The 19,831-nt window shown below is 49.0% G+C and overlaps 1 protein-coding gene across 4 annotated transcripts in view; it reads right to left on the reverse strand.

Moving 5' to 3' along the window:
- GATA6 (GATA binding protein 6) overlaps nucleotides 1-15,104 on the reverse strand; it is a 61,878-nt gene extending 46,774 nt beyond the window's left edge. The window contains exons 1-2 of one of the 4 annotated variants that reach the window (XM_085605773.1): nucleotides 14,743-15,104; nucleotides 11,363-12,280 (exon numbers count right to left, since the gene is read on the reverse strand). In XM_085605773.1, the coding sequence (XP_085461899.1) occupies nucleotides 11,363-12,233 (871 nt within the window). In that variant the 5' untranslated portion in view covers nucleotides 12,234-12,280; nucleotides 14,743-15,104. Of the gene's footprint in view, nucleotides 1-11,362; nucleotides 12,281-13,192; nucleotides 13,389-13,416; nucleotides 14,524-14,648 lie in introns of those variants that run through there. The other 3 variants (XM_085605774.1, XM_085605775.1, XM_085605776.1) reach the window with 3 other exon arrangements.
- Nucleotides 15,105-19,831: the final 4,727 nt, after the last annotated feature.

Genomic DNA, 19,831 nt, shown 5'->3' on the forward strand with positions numbered 1-19,831 from the left:
GGGCTGAGGAGAGTGAGTCTGAGAGGAGAGAGTGGGGAGAGGAGGGCCCCTGCACCGGGGATGAGTGGGGGCTGAGGAGCGTGAGTCTGAGAAGAGAAAGCAGGACAGGAGGGCCCCTACACCGGGGATGAGTGGGGGCTGATAAGAGGGAGCCTGAGAGGAGAGAGCGGGAGATGAGGAGGGCCCCTGCACTGGGGATGAGTGGGGGCTGAGGAGAGTGAGTCAGAGAGGAGAGAGCGGGAGAGGAGGGCCCCTGCACCTGTGATGATTGGGGGCTGAGGAGAGTGAGTCTGAGAGGAGAGAGCGGGAGAGGAGGGCCCCTACACTGGGGATGAGTAGGAGCTGAGGACAGGGAGTCTGAGAGGAGAGAGCGGAAGTGGAGGGCTCCTGCACCAGGGATGAGTGGGGGCTGAGGAGAGGGAGTCTGAGAGGAGAGAGCGGAAGTGGAGGGCTCCTGCAACAGGGATGAGTGGGGGCTGAGGAGAGGGAGTCTGAGAGGAGAGAGCGGAAGAGGAGGGCTCCTGCACCGGGGATGAGTGGGGGCTGAGGAGATGGAGTCTGGGAGGAGAGAGCGGGAGATGAGAAGGGGCCCTGCACTGGTGACGAGTGGGGTTGGACGAGAGAGCTGGAGAGAATAGAAGGCCTGAGGGGGAGCTGAGGGGGCAGGGGCTGAGAGAGAATGGAGAAGAGATTGTGCTGAGAGAGACACACCAAGGAGAGGAGAAGGAGATGAGGGGCCAATGACCGAGTGAGGAGAGTGCGTGCTCGCGTGTGTGCGTACGCAGTGCTGTCATGCCCGTTCATTTTGTATTAAAACGTGTATGGCCCACCAGCTCCAATGACACCACCCCGCGTTCTGCTGACAATTACAAATGTCTCCTGAGACACCCAACCCCTCCCCTTCCATTGAGAGCCTGGTACCCAGTCCCTCCTCCGCTCCCGGTGCCTCCTTGGCAGGACCTCTAAGAATGGCACACTGAGCACAATCCAGGACATACACAGACCATAAACTCTTTAAAGCCCCTGCCTGCCGCGGACTCTTAACAATTGTGTCATAAAATAAACGGGTTTGTTGTAAACATTAACCGGTGAGCCAAACATGCAGTGTTTACCTCTGCTGTCCGAGAGGGCATGCCCGTGAGGTCTGTGTGCAGGATCACACAGAGAGACACACATCGCCTGGCCTCAGAGGCACTGCGCGGACAAGTCCCAGCGCACTTGGGGGGAGGCACGGATATACCAAAATATAAACTACAATTTTACTGATAATTGCCAGACATTAACGTACTCACAATCCCTTTCTTTTTTGACAGTCGCGGTAGGAGCCAATATCCGGCGCACTATAATGACCTCACAACTATAATCCGCAGAAAAAACGGGGTTAGTGACGTACACACCTCAACTACCATGCTTGGCATTCGTCTTATAGCAGCTTATCGATGGTAATTAACGCTTCAAAATCTAGAATGTATTGTTTTGACCAGGAGCTGCACTGGGCTGTTTTCCATTGCTGCGCTTCTGTATTCCTTCGTGTAGCCAGACAGAGGTTTTACAAGTACTTTCGTTGGCGGGCACGTAAGGAGACATCTAACACCGGCTTTACCACACGTCCCCAGTGTGTGTGTGGGCACGAGGGTGTGTGTGCGCATTATATCCTGAGAAAACGAGCTCACCCTTTGCTTCCTGTCGGCTAGAAATAAAATTCTTACCATTGGAGTATCTGGAAGCTATTAGGGGCCTGTGCAAATGCACACGCACCGTGCATAGAAGGTGGGCAGCCCCTGTGCCCTCCGAGCAGCCCCCACTGACTGTTGCCCAAATGCAACAAAAATACTGGTGGGACTGTGACTGAAGATGGAGGTGGGGAGGGGGAGGGAAGGGTTCCCGAAGGGTTGGTAGGGTTAGAAACCCTACCGCAATTTTATTTAACAAGACTATTTTCATGCGTCCCACTTCAGCAGGTACACACGTGTGAAAAAGGCTTCACATTCAAAATAAACGCTGTAGGCGAACAAAAAAAGCACAGAAGTAAGCCACTAAAAATATCACAAGAGTTTTGCTTTGCAAGAGGAAGGGAAGCTTTACAATATAGAAAAATTTAAGAAGTGGGACTTGATTGTTCCCATTAGCTCCAGCAGACTTCAACCTCTGTGTATGTGATGGGCAGAGGGGCACTCATATTGGTGCGCATTCACACTTACTGAAGGCTTGGCTCCCACTCTGGAGTTTGGACCCCACCCCACACCTTTGGACCCAGGCCTCCGATCTCTAGGGGTAGTCAGTGTCCAGAGGGGGCCCTCCGAGGCCTCTGCCCCAGTGGAACTGTACGACCAAACCCTGTGAGGCCCCGCTTTGTCTGATGACGGCTGAAGGTGGGCGTGGCTTGGCACCAAGCCCCATGTACCCCTCCTGTAATCGCCATTTAGGAGGGGGCAGGAAAGGAAATCCGTGGTTATATGTGGCTTGCTGCAGCCACAAGGTGCTGACCACGTTTTTAGTGGTCACGCTGTTCTGCGTTGGTGCTGTTGCTCAGGGGAGCTCCCCCAGAAGCCCTTTCTGCTTCCTTCAAAGACCACCCAACTGTGATAATTGTAGGGGTCTTTCTGTGCGACGGGCTGTGGGGTGCGTACAGGGGATCTCCCGCCACTAGACCCCCACGCCCTCCACCCTCGCCTCTACTATCTACCCCTGACTCCTGTCATTCATTAAGCGATTTCCAATCGGCCCAGAGAGGAGCCGGTGTGTCTGGGCTGAGGCCGCTCCAGAGTCCGGCTAATCTCACCTCTCAATAAAACTCCGGCTCGGAGGGGCGGGGGAGGGGTTTTACATTCAGGTAGTCGTTCCGGGCCTTTATTAATGACGTCTGTGGCAGTTGGGAAATGGCGGCATGGTACGGGTTTGTGGAAAGATATTGGGAAGCACCGTATATTTTAAATTTATGTTACCTCATGTCTTGTCAGTGAGAAGTCTCTGTATGTGCCTTTAAGATTTTTTGTTTCTATACTTATACACTTACATATAGGTATGTTCGAATGTGGTGGTATATACACACACACACACACACACACATATATATATATATATATATATATATATATATATATATATATATATATATATATACACACCCCAAAACAAAAATATATATGTGCGTGTGTGTATATATACATATATATATATATATATAGAGAGAGAGTGAGAGAAATAGAATGAGAAAATACATAACAGTTACTTGTCTAAAAGGTCCCATTAGCCATATTACCATTGAGGGGTTCTAGTGACATCATAAACCACAAGGCCGATAACCCGCTGTATGGTAAATGTCACCAGGACCCCTAGATTGCAATTTAGGACAATTTTACCCTTATCCCTTATGTAGTTTATAAATTGCATGTGTATTTTGGGGGGACTCGTTTGAAACCGTTTTTCTCTGCATAGTGCAGTTAACAATGAGCAGGGATTGGGATTAGAATGTTTAGTTCTTGTTTAGCTTTCATGTATACGTTTCTGATAAAACAATGGATAATGCTGAGGACAACTTGATTTATGCAATTCTGTGTGTGCAGTGTTTACCTCTTCATTTGCATTTTTTGCAGATTTTACAAAACCTTTGTTTGTAGATGAAAACGATACAGAACATGTGATGCATAATTTACACGTTTTTGCCACATAATTTGGTTCTCACTGTCACCTAATATCCGTTGCCCTGAAATTGGCAACAGGTCTGCAGACCGGCCTGCAGGCTGTCATTATGATGATGGCATCCATATTTCAGAGGGAACCATGACATATCTTTCCATATTTCACAATTTCTTGAGAAATATTTTTATAACGTTGCCTTTTGTGTTCTAAAAGCACAAAAGAACTGATGTATGTGAAATAACCTAAAACAGGAGGGATGCATTCCACACTTCTGGCAATAAAGAGCATAGTACACGTGGTGCAGATCTGCATCAAAGGTGCATTGCCTCCTGCAAATGTTATAAACATAAGTATTTAACACCAGGACCACAGCACAGTCTGCAGAGGGATACAATCTCGTTCAATAGCCTTGATATGATGGGATCACTCAAATGTGAGAAACAAGAAGGTTAGTGCTATGCAATAACATGGAATGTAATAATCTGGCCTCTACTCTGAAGCAATAAATGTGTATTGTATGTGCTTGTTCCAAAAGCATATTTATAGGGTGAAATTAACACACACACTTGTATGTGTGCATACGCGCATGTAGCACGTGGGTTATGACCCCATTATGCCATCTAAGCGTAACATATAAATAAACAAGGCATGGTATTACCACAAGGCCTTAACTCACACATTACCCTTTATGTTTTTATTACACTACGTGTAAAAACAAAATCTAGGCTTCCTATCTGTTGAAATCCTTCATTTGTGGGAAGGATGACCTTGCAGTATAGTTCATGGATATGAAATCAGTGCTTTAAATGGGCAGGGTCTGTCCGCTACTGAGTACCTGCACTTCCTTAATTTGAAAGGGGGAGTACCTACACTTCGCAGCGCTGCTGCAATACATCAGGTTCTCTTAAGTTTGAGTACCTGCACTTCCTTAATTTGAAAGGGAGAGTACCTACACTTCGCAGCGCTGTCGCAATACATCAGGTTCTCTTAAGTTTGAGTACCTGCACTTCCTTAATTTGAAAGGGGGAGTACCTACACTTCGCAGCGCTGCCGCAATACATCAGGTTCTCTTAAGTTTGAGTACCTGCACTTCCTTAATTTGAAAGGGGGAGTACCTACACTTCGCAGCGCTGCCGCAATACATCAGGTTCTCTTAAGTTTGAGTACCTGCACTTCCTTAATTTGAAAGGGGGAGTACCTACACTTCGCAGCGCTGCCGCAATACATCAGGTTCTCTTAAGTTTGAGTACCTGCACTTCCTTAATTTGAAAGGGGGAGTACCTACACTTCGCAGCGCTGCTGTAATACATCCGGTTCTCTTAAGTTTGAGTATCTGCACTTCCACATTTCAATTTAAAGCACGGACACGATTTTATCTGGTGTTGTTGGTGCATTAGAGATACCCAAACATGTAATGTAAGTATGTATAAAAATGGGCCCCCGAGTATAGGTAGCAAAATAAAGCAAATGTCAGGATTCACTTGCGTCTGGGCCCCAGGGCCACTGCACATCTTGTACCATTGATAGCTACACCTCGCGGGGTCTTATTATACAGTTTAGCTGGTACAGAGCAGAGTGCCTGTGTGTGGTTTTTTTTGGTATCTGAAGTATTTAAAGCACACGCATATAACTTGGATTTTCTCTAGTTGTTCATGAACGCAGAAAGCACAGTTCAGAACCAGTACGTTGTGATCGCTTCTGTTTCAGAACTTTAGCAGTCTGTATGCGCACTGCAAAGGCAAAAAAAACAACACAGGTTATCGGTATGAACCTGCTTATGATATAGGCTCGATTGGCCAGACTGTGCAAGGGCATCGATGTAAACGGGTTCCACTTATAGGGTGACCAGGCCTCCTCGGCTCGCCGGTACAATGGCAGTTTTTCAGCAGCTGTCCCGGCAGATTTCAGCTTGTCCTCATGTTTTAAGAGAGGGTCGATTAAAAACAGAGGGTGGCAAGTTTATGTGTTCCGAAGCAGGACTAGTGCAGCTCGTACCAAAATGCAACTTAATTAACAGATAATAGTGGCTTTAAAAATTGCACTTTATACATTAGAGCCACGCCCGTTTGTCTCTGTGGATGAGCGCTCACATTCCGTGCCCCCTGCCTGCAGGGGGCATTGCTGTCTGTGGAGAGGGCGGCTTCCCCTCGGCTGCCCTCGAGCCCAGGATTGACAGTGAAGAGGGCACTCACGGGCCACCCCGTGCTAACATGGAGGAGACCGAGAGTGCAGCAGGGGCCGGGGCACCAGGGTCCGAGGGCCGTCTGCACCCCAGTTAGGGCTGTATTTCAGTACTCAAGCAGGGCATCGGGAACCGCATTTTAATGCTTGCATTCATGCCCCTTCCTTCCTACGACACTCACTGGTGACATTGGTGACACACACATACGTCACTAAAAGGCATCACCAGCTCACATGAAAGGGGCCTATAGTTCCTGTAGGTGGCAGACGTATAGGGCACCCCACAGGATGTTAGACTCAAAGGCCGCACTAACATGAAGGAGCCCACAGTTCAGGGTGGTCCTAAACTCACCTTTGAACTCACAGGAGACGCCACGTGCTGTGACTGAAGGGACCCTGTAGTTCTCGGCCGTGGTCGGCGCACAGGTGACTCCACACGGTATGAACACAACACGCCGTTTAGTTTTAACCGCTGTCAGAACTGTTCCAAAACCCGGTTTACATTATTTAATTTATGCCTCGTCCCTTTCCGACGAGCTACGAAAGGGTGGCGTGGAATGAGAACTAGAGTTAAAAGTGGCAGAGATAATTCGAGCATTCCTCCCATCACCTGCGTGCTATTAGTATTCGCCAGAAGCCGCCAGAAACAGGTTTTCTTTGACAGTATTTTTGAACTTTATAACATACTCGACAGTTTACACTGTTATTGTATTGGCTGTGCTGCGGATGGCCTAGGTTGCTGCACACTTACCCAGAGAGAAGTTTTAAAGGGCCGGTATCCAGTGAGGGAATCTCGGCTGCTTTGGGTGTCCTCTACCGGTTTGGAGAGGGGGGGGGGGGGTTAAATGCTTTTAATTATGCTGCATAAGGCCTACCTGGGGCACAGTGAGCATCACATTGCCTCTTTTCAGCAAAGCCAATTTCTGATATTTTTTTACGATCGTTGTGGGATAATTTTCAACTAAGTAGTTGCATTTTCCACAGTTTTCCCTATTATTGTATTTCACCAATGAGGGTAAAGTGACTAGTGAGTCGTGCACAATGAGGAGTTCAAAAGTGGCTATCTGAGGACACGGTGCCCGGTGAAGTTAGAATCATTTTAAGGTCAGTGTAACTTGTGAAGGAAGGCACAGTCTTGAGGCCGCAGCCACCAATGAGGTCAAATCCACTAGTGAAGACAGTTACTGGTGAGGACACAGTCGTTTACGAGAGCAGAGCAATCGATTAGGTCACTAGTGAGATCACAGGATGAGGTCACCAATGAGATCACAGTGATTAGTAACCTCACAATAATAATAAGGAAAAAAACTAGTGAGGTCAAGGTCATTGGTGAATTCTTAGTCACTAACGACGTCACAAGCAATGGTGAGGTCTCAGTCATTGGTGAGTTTACTGTCTATAATGAGTTGAGTCTAGATTCCTGCCTCGTGGGCAGCTGAGTGCCGTCCGCACAGACTGAGTTCTGTTGTACTTTTGGCACTTCTATTTATATAGAACACAATACATCACAAAACAAAAATACCACACTTTCAACACAGCGATTGGGGACGTTTTAATGGGCAAGTCGCCTCTATCACGCTGTATATTTGAGGTGAGTTCCTGGAAGTCGCCACCAGTGCGCCTTGATTGTCAGTGAGCCTAACAAGGCGCAGATCGCGCTGCAAGGGTCGGCTTCTTGTATAAACTAAATTATTCCAGAGCGCTCCTCCTTTTATCCTAGCACTAGCTCGGCCGTCATCCACACGGACATGGATTGGGGGAGCATGAGCCGCCTGTGCTGGAGTGGGAGGCCTTCATGTGGGGCTAGGCTAGGTGATACAAAACCACCAATCCCTCAAACCTTTATCTCAGCCCCACGCCGAGAGGCGCCCTCCGCTAACCTCTAGGGGGTAGAGGGGACTGTCTCCTCCCCAATCCATCAAACGCGCCTGGGCTGATAGACAGCCACAGATAGGGAGACGCGGGGTCTCTTGGGTCCTTGTTTTCAGACTCCTGCTCCCACTGCACGCACACTCATATCAGGGCACTAGTGCAGGAACTTCACACCACGGTGTATAGCACAATAATACCCCGTCCCTCTTTAATAACGCATATGACGCAGACAGGACCTGTCATGGCGCCCACCGTCAGCTTTGAGAGCACCGGGTCACCGCCATCTTTCTATGGTAGTCCGCGCGCAAGTACACTGAGAGGATGGACAGGGGCGGAAATAATAGAAAGGTGAGCATGTAGTGACGCAGCTACCATTGGGTCAGCAGGCGCAGTGCAGCGGGGCCCAATGAACCATGGTGATTGCTGTATTTTACTACCCCAGCAGCAGCCCAAGGGGCCTTTTTCCTTACTTGCACCAGGGGTTGTAGCATCCAAGCTGGGCCACTTGTAGAGTGCAAATCTTAGAGGTACAAACGCAGAGAAAGTGTGGCTGGAGAGGAAGAACTGAGGTACAGAGAGTGCAACTGGACAGAGAGAGAGCAGCTATATATTGCTTTAAATATAGAGCGATTCGGACAGGCTAGAGAGTGCCAACTGAAGTCACGTTTCTAAATGGGCCACAGTTGTGTAGGTAATGCAGTTGTACAAGACGTGCACATTTATAGAGAATTACATTGAATACAGGGGCCAGAATTGAACCGGTGGACAAATGCGAGTGGGCAGTATAATTATACAGGGGGTACCGTTATATACTACTGGGGCCAGTTGCACAGGGAGTGCAGTGATAGGGCAGTGCAGGTATACAGGGAGTGTAGTTATACAGGGGATGGGATTCTGGGTAAAACTGCATAGATGCAAACCTACAGGAGAATACAGTTGTCTAGGGAGTGCCGTTATATACATAATTAATGCATAGTTTGGACGAGATGAATAATTATAGCGTATTTTAAATACCTTTAGGGAACTTTGCAATACAGACCAGTCTGCATATTGAAGCCTGCTGAAATCAAGACATGTGTCCGCGTTCCCCGTGCACATTACACACTACGAGCGAAAGTAAGATTGTCCCGTTGTTCTTCGGACACAAATGGTGAAAAGGGTTTTCACGCACGCTCTGCCCTTGTGACCCCAAAACTAAAGACGGCTGGCAGCATCGGGTCTTCCTGTGAAATAAAACTACATTTACAAACCCAGCCGCGAGGAGACCGTCGAAGAACAGCGAAGGGAGCGATGAAGAGAAACTAAAGAGGGACTCAGGTGAGAGGGAACCGTAAAGTGCCTGTGGCATTCGGTGTTCCATTTTAACTTCAGCTGCACACGGGTGTGTGTTCGGATGTTGGCGCTATGCTGCTGGTGACAATTGAATAATGCACTTTAGGCCGAGATTTATGCTTCTGAGGAATGTCTGCAGTGGGGGGGGTCTCGACGCCCTGCACCCCGGATTACTACTGTTACTATCGGCCGGGCACGCAGGCATGTGTGCAGACACCTCAGCAAAAGAGGGCATAGGAAAGGAACACGAGGGGGGAACACAACAAGGCCAGGGAAAGTCACGGGCGCCACTGAAACGGCAGCTAGCCAACAAATGTCGGGTGTCTTCTAAAAATACCAAAATGTAGGATAAATTATAAGTCAAACATTTTCCCGGAAATAAACCCATATACTGTTGTGATCAAATGTTGTCTCCAAGAGCGTGTCACTGCTCGAAACCTTATAAAACCCAGAGAATAGTTAATATATCTAATTATCTGCAACTAACCACACCAATGATTTTTCTCCGTGCATGCCAGACAAAAAAGAAAGCCCAGATTGTGCTGGGGGGTAGCAAGGTGGCACTGCTCACACATGGGAAATAATTCATGGGTCCATGTGGAATACAGGATTCCTCATCATCATGTCAGCCCCTAAATCACTCTGCGGTTCTTTATAATTGTTAAGGCCACTAGGGTTATGTGGCCAGGTTATCGAAATTATGTGGCATGGTTATTCAAATTATGGAACGAAATGCCAAATTATGCAGCAAATTCTTTGGCAGTATCTTCATCCATTTGAGCTCGGAATTGTTTTTTGTGTGAAATCTGCAAATTATGTGGCAAATTATGCAGCAACTGTAACTCCATAAGTATGTGGCAACGGCTGATGCTACAGAAACACAGAAATCCACTGACCCTCACTGTTTTCCATTGTTTATGAATAGGTAATTCAAAAAAGTAAACCTAAACATTTTAATTCTAATCAGTGCTCCTTGTTAGGAGCACTTTGAAGAAAACAAGCTGACTGCTCTAAAATAAACATGTAACATAAAATGCATAACGGGTTGCATGCACAATATGGTCATCGAGGTTCGGGTCACATTTATAAACCATGTCTTGTGACATTTATGTCACAAGAATCCCTCGATGGCAATATTGGACCATATTTTACATGTTACTCGTTGTTACACACACACATATATGTGTGTGTGTGTGTGTGTGTGTGTATATATATATATATATATATATATATATATATATATATATATACACATATACACACATAAACACATATGTATATTTATATACACACACATATATGTGTGTGTGTGTGTGTATATATATATAAACACACGCGAACACAAGTATGTCTATACACACACACACATATATATATAATATATATCTCGAAAAAGCGATGTATTATGTAGATACATACTATAATAAACAGATATACTGCTATGCTTCACACTTTTATTGTATGACAGCCGTAGCAGTAGGACGAGTATGGTCATAGATGGTCAGTCTATAGAAGGAAGGAGTAAAAAGTCCCATGCCATTGCAAAGACCGGCTCCATTGCATGGATTGTGTGACAAGTGACTATGGGAAACAGGCTGCGCTCATCTCTTCATACATGTCAGCCCGACGGAGGAGACGCCGTATGCACCTCCAACTACAGAGGACTACAAAAGGGTTTCATTCCAGCCCTAGCTATAAAGTGGCTGAATGCAAGGACTGATATTTTAGTACATAACACCATCTACAGTTGGCACTTAATGTTAGAACAGCAATGACTGTCATATAAGGTGTAACATATGGTAAGGTCAACCCCACTCAACATTCCGAAGAAAGAAAACCTCACCTAGTTCCACAGAAGATTGATAAGCAAGACACAGAAACAGCAGCCCGCATGATGGCACACCCAATTCTTAAATAACTCTTAATAACTAGGATTGACGATTTGAGCATCTCACAAATACAAAAACTCAAACCAGGAAACCCAAGATCACACGTTGAGGTACTGCACACGTCAAGTTATGCCTTTGGACATCTCTGTCCCTCAGCTCCAATGTTACCGTGGTTCGTCATGATTTAAATTGCCATTCGGCCCCCTGACACTTCGGCGACCAAACACAATGACACCAGCCCTCTGACCAGGGCAATGAGACATTCCAGAAGGATCCGAAAAGGATGTCAAGACCCCAAGGCCGTGGCCATGGCACAGGTGTGCAGCACAACGGCCGGTAACATTACAACATCACACAGTTCTTGACAGGTACATGCGTAAAATGGAAGCCTCTAGAGGGGATTACGGTTGCACAGTGGGTCACACATAAAACGGCATGGCGCTTACCTCCGCTAGGCCCCCTCACGGGCATGGGTGCTCGGTTCTGCAGGCTCAGCATGGAGTTCTCAAAGTGCCCCGTGGGCCAGGCCGCGCTCAGCTGCGGGCCCATGTACGAGCCGTAGGGGCTGGCGTAGGACCCATTGAGCGACCTTGCCATTGAGCTGTACTGGTCCCTGGGGTTCACGCCCAAGCTGCCCCCGTAGACCCCGTCCCTAGAGGTGCCATTGGCCATGGGGGGGCTCGGAGAGTAAGGGAAGCGGCCGGGGGCGTGCGGGCTGGCGCCGCTGCTGTAGGAAGGGCTGTCGACGGTCTGGGCCCAGCCAGTGCCCGGGTGCCCGGACTGCGAGACCCCGCCGCCCTGGAGGTAGTTGATGCCGGAGATCATGGAGCCCACGCGGGTGGTGGGCACGTAGACGGGGGAGCTGGCAGCGGAGTGCATGAAGCCGCCCCCGGAGCCGTCGTAGGCGGCGGGGCCCTGGCCCGCGGAGATGGCCAGCGTCTGGTACATGTCCTCGGGCTGCTCGGAGTAGGGGCCCGGCCGGGGTCCCCGGCTCGACACAATCAACTTGTTGGTCTGGTCCAAGTCCGTGAAGAAGAGGATGTCCTCGGAGTTGAGGAAGCTGGAGGGGTGAGGCGCGCCAGGCCCGAAGTGGAGGTACGGGGTGGTCGCGGTCCGGGCCTCAGCCGCCGTAGGGCGGGACCCCTCGGTGTCCAACTGCGGAGTCCTGGAGGAGCCGGGGTCACCCTGGGAGCAGCAGGAGGACGAGGAGGGCGACGACGACGAGCGGTCCGGCTCCCTGCTGGGGGGCAGGTGGTGGTAGTACGGGATGGCGGGGATCCTCTTCACCACGGACCAGCTGGCTTCATTGAGGTCCATCCAGCTCGAGGGTGGGAGAAGCGTGACAGCGGGCTGCCCCCTCAGTCCTGGAAATAAAAACACACGGGAGAGAAGCGTTAGCAGTGCGCAGCCCAGAAAGTCTGACACCCTCTTGGGCAACTCTAGGAATCCAGTTTCCCCAGATCAAGCCCTTCCAGCCCAGCCAGGAAATCCGACCCTCCGGGCAGTGACACCTCTGTGCTGCTCGCACTGAAAACAATATCCCAGGTCAGTACAAGCTCCAGAGACAGGTCCCCAAAATGCGGCGTCGCAGAGCACAGCACCCCAGGCTTAGACAAACGCAAGCTCTAATGAGCTTCATCTACACTGGTGTAAACAAAAGGCCGCTTTAATCAGGGCTGTCTCCCCTTCTGGGCCAGGGTTAATGAGATCAGGCGGGCAGGGTCATTAACAGCCCTGCGCAAGCAGGGCCTGACAATGGGCGCCTCGCCCGGGCCACCCCTATCTTGCTCAAATATGAAGAGGTGTGTGCTCTCAGATCAAACCAGCCCCTTCCCCTCGGTGCCTCCTCTACATGTTTTGGGAGGGGACTCCCTTGAATCAACCAAAAATGTTAACAATTCCATCAGTTTGTGCTCTCCCCCATCCATGTTTTAAAAGACAAACAGAAGCACTTCTCTTTGCGCAGCAGAACTTCCTTTCCCAAATGTGTGTCTCATAAGAGTCGTAATTGTCAGAGGTGCAGCAGGTGCAGTGGCACCGGGTCCCACGATTGTGAGGGTCCTATTGCTCCCCCAGTTATGGACGTTATGTGCTACCCTACGTGGCTCGGGGGCTTTTAACATTACTGCATTAGGGCCCGCAGTTCCCTTGCAACGCTACTGGCGCCCACGCCTTGCTCTAAACTTCAGCAGTAAAGTCTGCATTGGGACCTACAGTTATCTGAACTGGAAACAAGTTTGTTTATTGTCTGCAAAATGATTTAAATGTATTAATACATGGGATAGTTAAGGAAAAGCAGTCGCCTCGCCGACGGAGCACTGAAAGCACACAGGCAGCGTGGATGTATGTGTTCCCATTTCCTTCGGCCCCAGGAGGAAGCTCGGAGTCAGCTGAAAAGCCAGCGGCGGCTTCCTTCCTCGCGGCCTGGGGCCGAGGGGGTGCGCCGGCGCCGAGAGAGAGAAAGAGAAAGGGAGCGAGAGCTGGGAGGAAGTGTGTGTACCTTGGGTGGAAGCCGCCGTGCCAGCCCGCGCCGTGCACGCGGGGCCTCCCGGAAGGGCAACGCTCTGCTGCAGGCCCAGACCTCTGACTAACACACCTTGGAGAAGGCACCGCCAGGGCGGGGAGGCACGGGGGCAGGCAGGGTGCGGGGCAGGGACGTGACAGCGGGTCAGAGCTGCAGGGGGCGACGGGTTACAGCAGGCAGGGTGGTGGGTACTGGAAGAGATGGTGGGAGCGGGGCAGGGACGTGACAGCGGGCAGGGAGGGGCAGAGCTGCAGGGGGCGATGGGTTACAGCAGCCGAGGTGGTGGGTACAGGAAGAGATGGTGGGAGCGGGGCAGGGACGTGACAGCGGGCAGGAAGTGTCAGAGCCGCAGAGGGCGATGGCTACAGTAGGCAGGGTGGTGGGTCACAAGAAGAGGGCATGGGAGCTGCCAGGAGGGTGGGTGCCGGCAAAGGTGACCTGAAATGGTAAGGGGGTAAAGCAGGGGCCTGGGAAGTGTAGGGTCGAATAAGGCAGTCGGACTGAAAGTGGTGTGGGTAGATTCAGGGGGGAAAGGGTGAGAGCAAGGGAGGCAGTGGGAGTGAAACAGGGCAGTATGTAGAGGAGGGGGGAGTGAAAAAAGGTAAAAAAAAGACAGGGGTGAAAGGCCGAGTAATGTTAGGCTAGGGAGCTCGGCAGCAGTTTGAGAGAATGGCAGCTGGCAGAACAAAAGTTAAGAGCAGGCAGGGCAGAGAAGAAAGCTTGCAGGAGTGACAGCAAGCAGAGCACGGGGTAAAGCAGGCAGGTTTGGGAGTTTGGGCCAACACAGGGGAGAACAGGGGGTAGGTAAGGGAGAAGAGGGGACTCGAGGTTGGAGCAGTCAGTGGAAGTGAGACGAGACCATAGCTAGGGAGAGAGAGGGCGGTGAACAGGGTGACAGCAGGCTGGGACAAGGAGCAGGCAGGTGTGAGAGAAAGTAGGGCAGTGCTGAGGGTAGAGCAGTCCTGTAAAAGCTGAAAGGTAGGCCTGTGAGATGCCATTCACTTCTCGTAAACGTGACACTATCTACCCCACAGCACCAGGGCGCAAAGACCCAGGATGAGCCTGGGAGACAGATACTGGGCTGCAAGTCGCAGACCGTGCCAAGTTTAAAGAAAGAGCCGATATAGTAGTGATCCTGGTCCAACCCCCCTCACCGCAGCCCCCACCGTCCCCATCCCTCGTGCAGATAATCGCACGAACACTGTTACCAGATAAAGCCCGAGGCGTGTAATCCGTCCCTCAGGGTAGAGTCCTGAGAGATAAGGGCACTTGCGGCCAGATAACCGCCCCCTAGGAACAGACCTGGAGCGGTGCAGGCGGCGGGGCCATGGGCGCGGGCTCCGGGGGTGCTGCGGGGGTCGTCCAGAGCGGAGAGCCGGGAAAGGCGGAGTGAGAGCGGACACTGCTGGCGGCGACTGACCGCTGAGGGGAAGAGGGCTCTGAGCCTGGGAGCCGCGGGAGGCGGAGGGAGAGGAGGAGAGAGGTGAGGAGAGGGGGGCTGGGCGGGCCGAGGGAGGCGCCTCCCCCGCTCTTGCAGCCCTGCCGCCGCCGCACTGATTGGATTCCCTCACTCGGGGGTCCCGGGGGTGCCAGCCTCCCTCACACCTCTCACACCCCGCCAGCGGTCTGAGACAGTCCGGCGGCCAGAGGGCCTTGGGGGCACTAACCGCTTGCAGGCAAGTAGACACCCGCACTAGAGAGCGAGAGAGAGGGTTCATCGGAGGGGTAACCCGGGTCACAGGAGGGCACAGGAGGCGCGCCGGGTTCAGGCAGCCGCTGAATCTCGCAGCTCTGACTCCCTGCGAGGTCTCGAGTTCTACTGTAAGAACCGCCGCAATGTGCAGATACCAAGCTCCCTTTTATGATTATTGCGTCAAATTAACATTTTTTTCCTAAATAAAATGCTAATGACAAGTTTAAACACGCTCTTAATAGATTATATTCACTAACAATTAAAAAACACCTTCATTAGCCAAACAGTACATATAATTTGACTAATTGCTAATTGTTTCTAGTGTACCTAGTTTTAGCAAATGGGGATTTGGTCAATGAACTGTGCCCTCAGGTAAATAAAATCCCAACTGAAGCTATTGGATATTTATTTATTCACTTATTTTTATTTTTGCAGTTTTATATAGCGTGAAGTGGGCCCGAGGGAATCGGAGCGCTTTATAAGAAGAATGCAGATAACAATCAACACAAACATAACAGAGACGCCCCAGAGGAACCCAATCAGGGCACGGAGGTCTGGCAGACTGTATGTGGGTAGACTGGACAGGTCAGACGGGGGTGCGGGGAAGTGATCAGACCTCCACCCAAAGCTTCTCAACGAGGACGGGTTGTGAGATCATTTTTAAACGTGGCCAGACTCGGTGATGTGCAGAGAGCTGGTGGGAGGGAGTTTCAGGTCCTTGTTGCTGCCAGAGAATGTTTGTTTCATAAACTGTTCTTGCCTGAAGGTTGGCGATTCCCAGGGCCGGACTGGCCGTAGCGGGCACCGGGCAATCCCCCGATACACCACACAGGTGGGGGCCGGTTTTGTTACAGGGCCGTTTTTGCAGCATAGCTGCAAATTCGGCCCTGTAACAAAATCGGGCGAAAATCGGCCCTGGCAAAGAGCTCGGCGGCACCCCAAACCCCGGGGGGCTGGCCAAGCAATTTGCCAGGGCCGGTTTTGGTTCCTAGTCTGGCCCTGGCGCTTCCGGCAGGAGATGCCATTGGGCCCTGGGAAGCAGGTCCAGTGCACAACTATAGGGGACTGGGGTCTTCTTTATAGTACCTCAGAAGTTGTCCAAAGATCTGTATGCGAATAATTAAACCTAAAGCTCCATTTGTAATTGGTCAACTGGAATCCCCAAAGGGAACTCCAAACGTAAAGGTATTGCTGCGTGAATGAGCTTTCTTGATGTAGTGATGAAGTCAGGGTCAAGGCTTCTTAGCTGAATGCGATGCAGATAACAGCGCTGCACCCGGTTTTGTAAGGGCCATGACTGCAGTGTTTACAAGAGGGCGAAGGAGGGAGTGAACATAGTATATTTATGGTTCTTCCTTCATTCCTGAAAAAAACACCTGTTACATTCACTCCAACAAGCAGTTCAGACTTGTCCTTCATAATACCCTAAATAATGTTATTTTCACTCCCTTTTTAAGCTTTTCACACTCGCCACTGAAACATGCGGTGTTCCTAAAGTCACAAGTTTGAACCCCTGGGAGGCCATATTCAGCTTTCTGTCTTTCTGGGATGAATACATTGAGTACAAGAGATGACATTATTTATATTAGTGGTGCATCATTAAAATACATTCTTCAAACTGAGCAAAATGTGGAAAGTGTCACAACTAAGATTTTACTCTGATGAGGTGTTGGCGGTATTGGTGCTGTGATTAACATGAATTCCGCTTTCTCTATCGTCTTAGGTCAGGTTCCTGTTAGCATCTTTGGATCGGTTCCGTTTTATATATTGTAAAATATGTTGTATCTGAGTGATACAATTTTACCATTGATAGATGGATGGAGGGATAGATGGACAGATGATAGATAGATAGATAGATAGATAGATAGATAGATAGATAGATAGATAGATAGATAGATAGATAGATAGATAGATAGATAGATAGATAGATAGATAGATAGTGAACTATGCTATTGATTGACATTGCTCATGGTGAGCACGTGCCGTGACTCACCTGAGGCGAAGATTCCATTTGCTCAGGGAACTCCTCTAACAACTGTGATAAGAAGCATATTGTCATCTGCACCTTGACATATATGGCTTATGTCATGCTCTTTTTTTAATGTACATAAGTTATTAACGGAGGTATTCAATCAGAACAAAAGGAGTTACCTCCATCCGACAAGAGAAAATCTCATTAAGTCCACCACTTGATGCTTGAATAGTTCTCAACGCAAGGGTTTCTTCCTATTTTCAAAATATGTTATTCAACAGACAGATGTGGATCACAGTACTTCACTTGTACTGGCTCTGACACACACATGCGCACACACAAACACCACATACACACACACACACACCACAAACATATATACACAAACACACACTCTGCATACACAAGCACACACACACACCACATACATACACACACACCACATACACACACACACCACATACACGCACGCGCATATTTCTGTAGGTCCTACATATATCTTTAACAGAAAGTCACTGTACTTCTCCAGTTTGGGATCACACAAGTGCACAATGTAATTACATTTCATCAGTTTAATAGGAACCAAATTAAAAACTATAAAGACCAAAAATTAATGAGTTCAAAAAAGCGCACCTCAAGGACCCACATTCATCTGCTAACTCACGAATGCTGTTATAATGGCCACAATGTATGCTAGGCGTGTATACTGATAGGGATACATAACTGCTGGCCGTGCAATATGGTGCATCGTTGCCGTGGAGGGGTTCTGCTGATACCGTAAATCCTGAGCTTGGATGCTGAGCAGGACTTTGAGAAGACAGTGCAAGGCCACTTTAAAGATGTTTCCGGTTATTTATTTCTTGTCATAGATTTATTTTTGGGAAATGACCTTGAAACAGCAATTTTTTTCAAAAGGGTGAATGCTTCTTGAAAAGAATAAGTGATGGACTGGACTGGACTGATTGGTTCGTCTGTAGTAATGAAAGCAACAAATATTTAATGTATTCACAAAGGTAGAATTTTAGAAAAATCCATTTTCTTTGTTAAAAACCACATCTTTAGAAGAGAGAGCTGGTTGAATCTATTATCTTCTCAGTGCAGCTAACAATGGGCACTGATTGCAATTAAAGTGTCCAGCTTCTGTTTACCTTTCATGAGTAGAAAAAGTGATTAGACAATGGACCAAAAGCTCTGCTGAGTGGTTTGGGGCTGACACTATAATAATTAATTTATATTTCACGTATATGTATACACGCACGCAGACTAGTGTGTACGTCTATGAGAGGAAAAAGCATGTGTATGCTTACTTGCTAATGAAAGCATAAACTTAATAATGAAAATGCCTTCCTGAGCACCGCATGTTTTGCAGTTATTTCGACAAAACCTGGATAGTTTGTGGGGCCAATGGAGTTCATATGAATGTCTCTTCTTAGCCCCCCCCCCCCCCCCAAGTAGACTGACGAGGGCCACATCCGCATGGGCACAGGTGGTGGCTGGTGCCCTCCCTGGTGTCCCTTCAGCTGCTTCACCTGGCACCTGAAACCTCTCCGTTGGCTTGGAAACAAGTCGAGCCGACAGGCATGGCCATACATTGTGCACTCATGCGCACACCTTAACGTTGCATATAACAATAACATGCTTCTCTCATAGTCTAACATGAAAATCAGTGGTAGTTGGGCGAAAAAGATGAGAGCTTGCAATTCCGACTGCCCCTCACCTGAGTGAGCACTGAAGTCTGTAACGCAACTGGCGCTCGTGTAAAGCGCTCTGATACCTTCGGGCCGCGTGCGCGCTATATAAAACTCCCCCCCCCTCCCCCACAAAAAAGGCAAGCAATGCGCACTCGTCGAAAACTGCTATTTTACTACTTGTTTTCTATTGTTGAATTGATATTCTAAGCCCAGGCCATGCCCTCCGTGGCACGGAATAAAGCCCTTCTACCTAGGGCAGCGTGTGACGTCACTTGCGCCCAGCAATGAGCATGTTTACCTCCCTATAGGACTCCGAGCCGCGCCGCAGTGCCGACTCTTATAAATGCAACGTGTTTTTTAATGAACGGTCACTTTTATTATTAACTTTGGAAAAATATATCGACATAACATACAGGTAAAATAAAGTGCGTCACTGTCTGCAAAATGATCGAAAGACCACAATGATGATTGTGCGAGAGTGTTCGTTCTCTGAGACCCTCTTTTAATGAAGGGAGCCCTCTGCACCCACCGAGGAGCAAACTTGAGCCCACAAACATGGCACCTTGCAGGCCAGGCGCGCGCTCTTCACCCCGCTAATCCGTGGTCGGTGCCAAGAGCGTCCTTACCAGTGCGGCAGGGTAGACCTCCTCCCCAACCGCCAGCCCGAAAACCAGGGAAACATTTGGTCAGCAATTCTTGGAATGATTATAAAGGGTGTACAGTGGCGAAAAAGGAGTACCTCAATTGAACATTCATTTCTACCCAGACAAACTTCCACAACATGGCAGCCTAGAAACATAGCAACATGAGGCTTTTAATTAGGTACATGATTATCAAATAAATTGCCTGACATTAATCGCTCAATTAACTCTGAAGGAAATAGCGCGCCCTCGCGTAAAATCAAAACAGAAATAACCTGAAGTGAAACTCAAGTAAAATTGACAGGCTGAGTAGACGGTAATAAATAATTACACGAGTTGTGACGTCATTGTTGCCAGATGCTGCAGCCCGGGTGATAGACGAGAGTCACGGAGC

Source organism: Triturus cristatus, chromosome 5_1, assembly GCF_964204655.1.
Source record: "Triturus cristatus chromosome 5_1, aTriCri1.1, whole genome shotgun sequence".
NCBI lineage: Eukaryota > Metazoa > Chordata > Amphibia > Caudata > Salamandridae > Triturus > Triturus cristatus.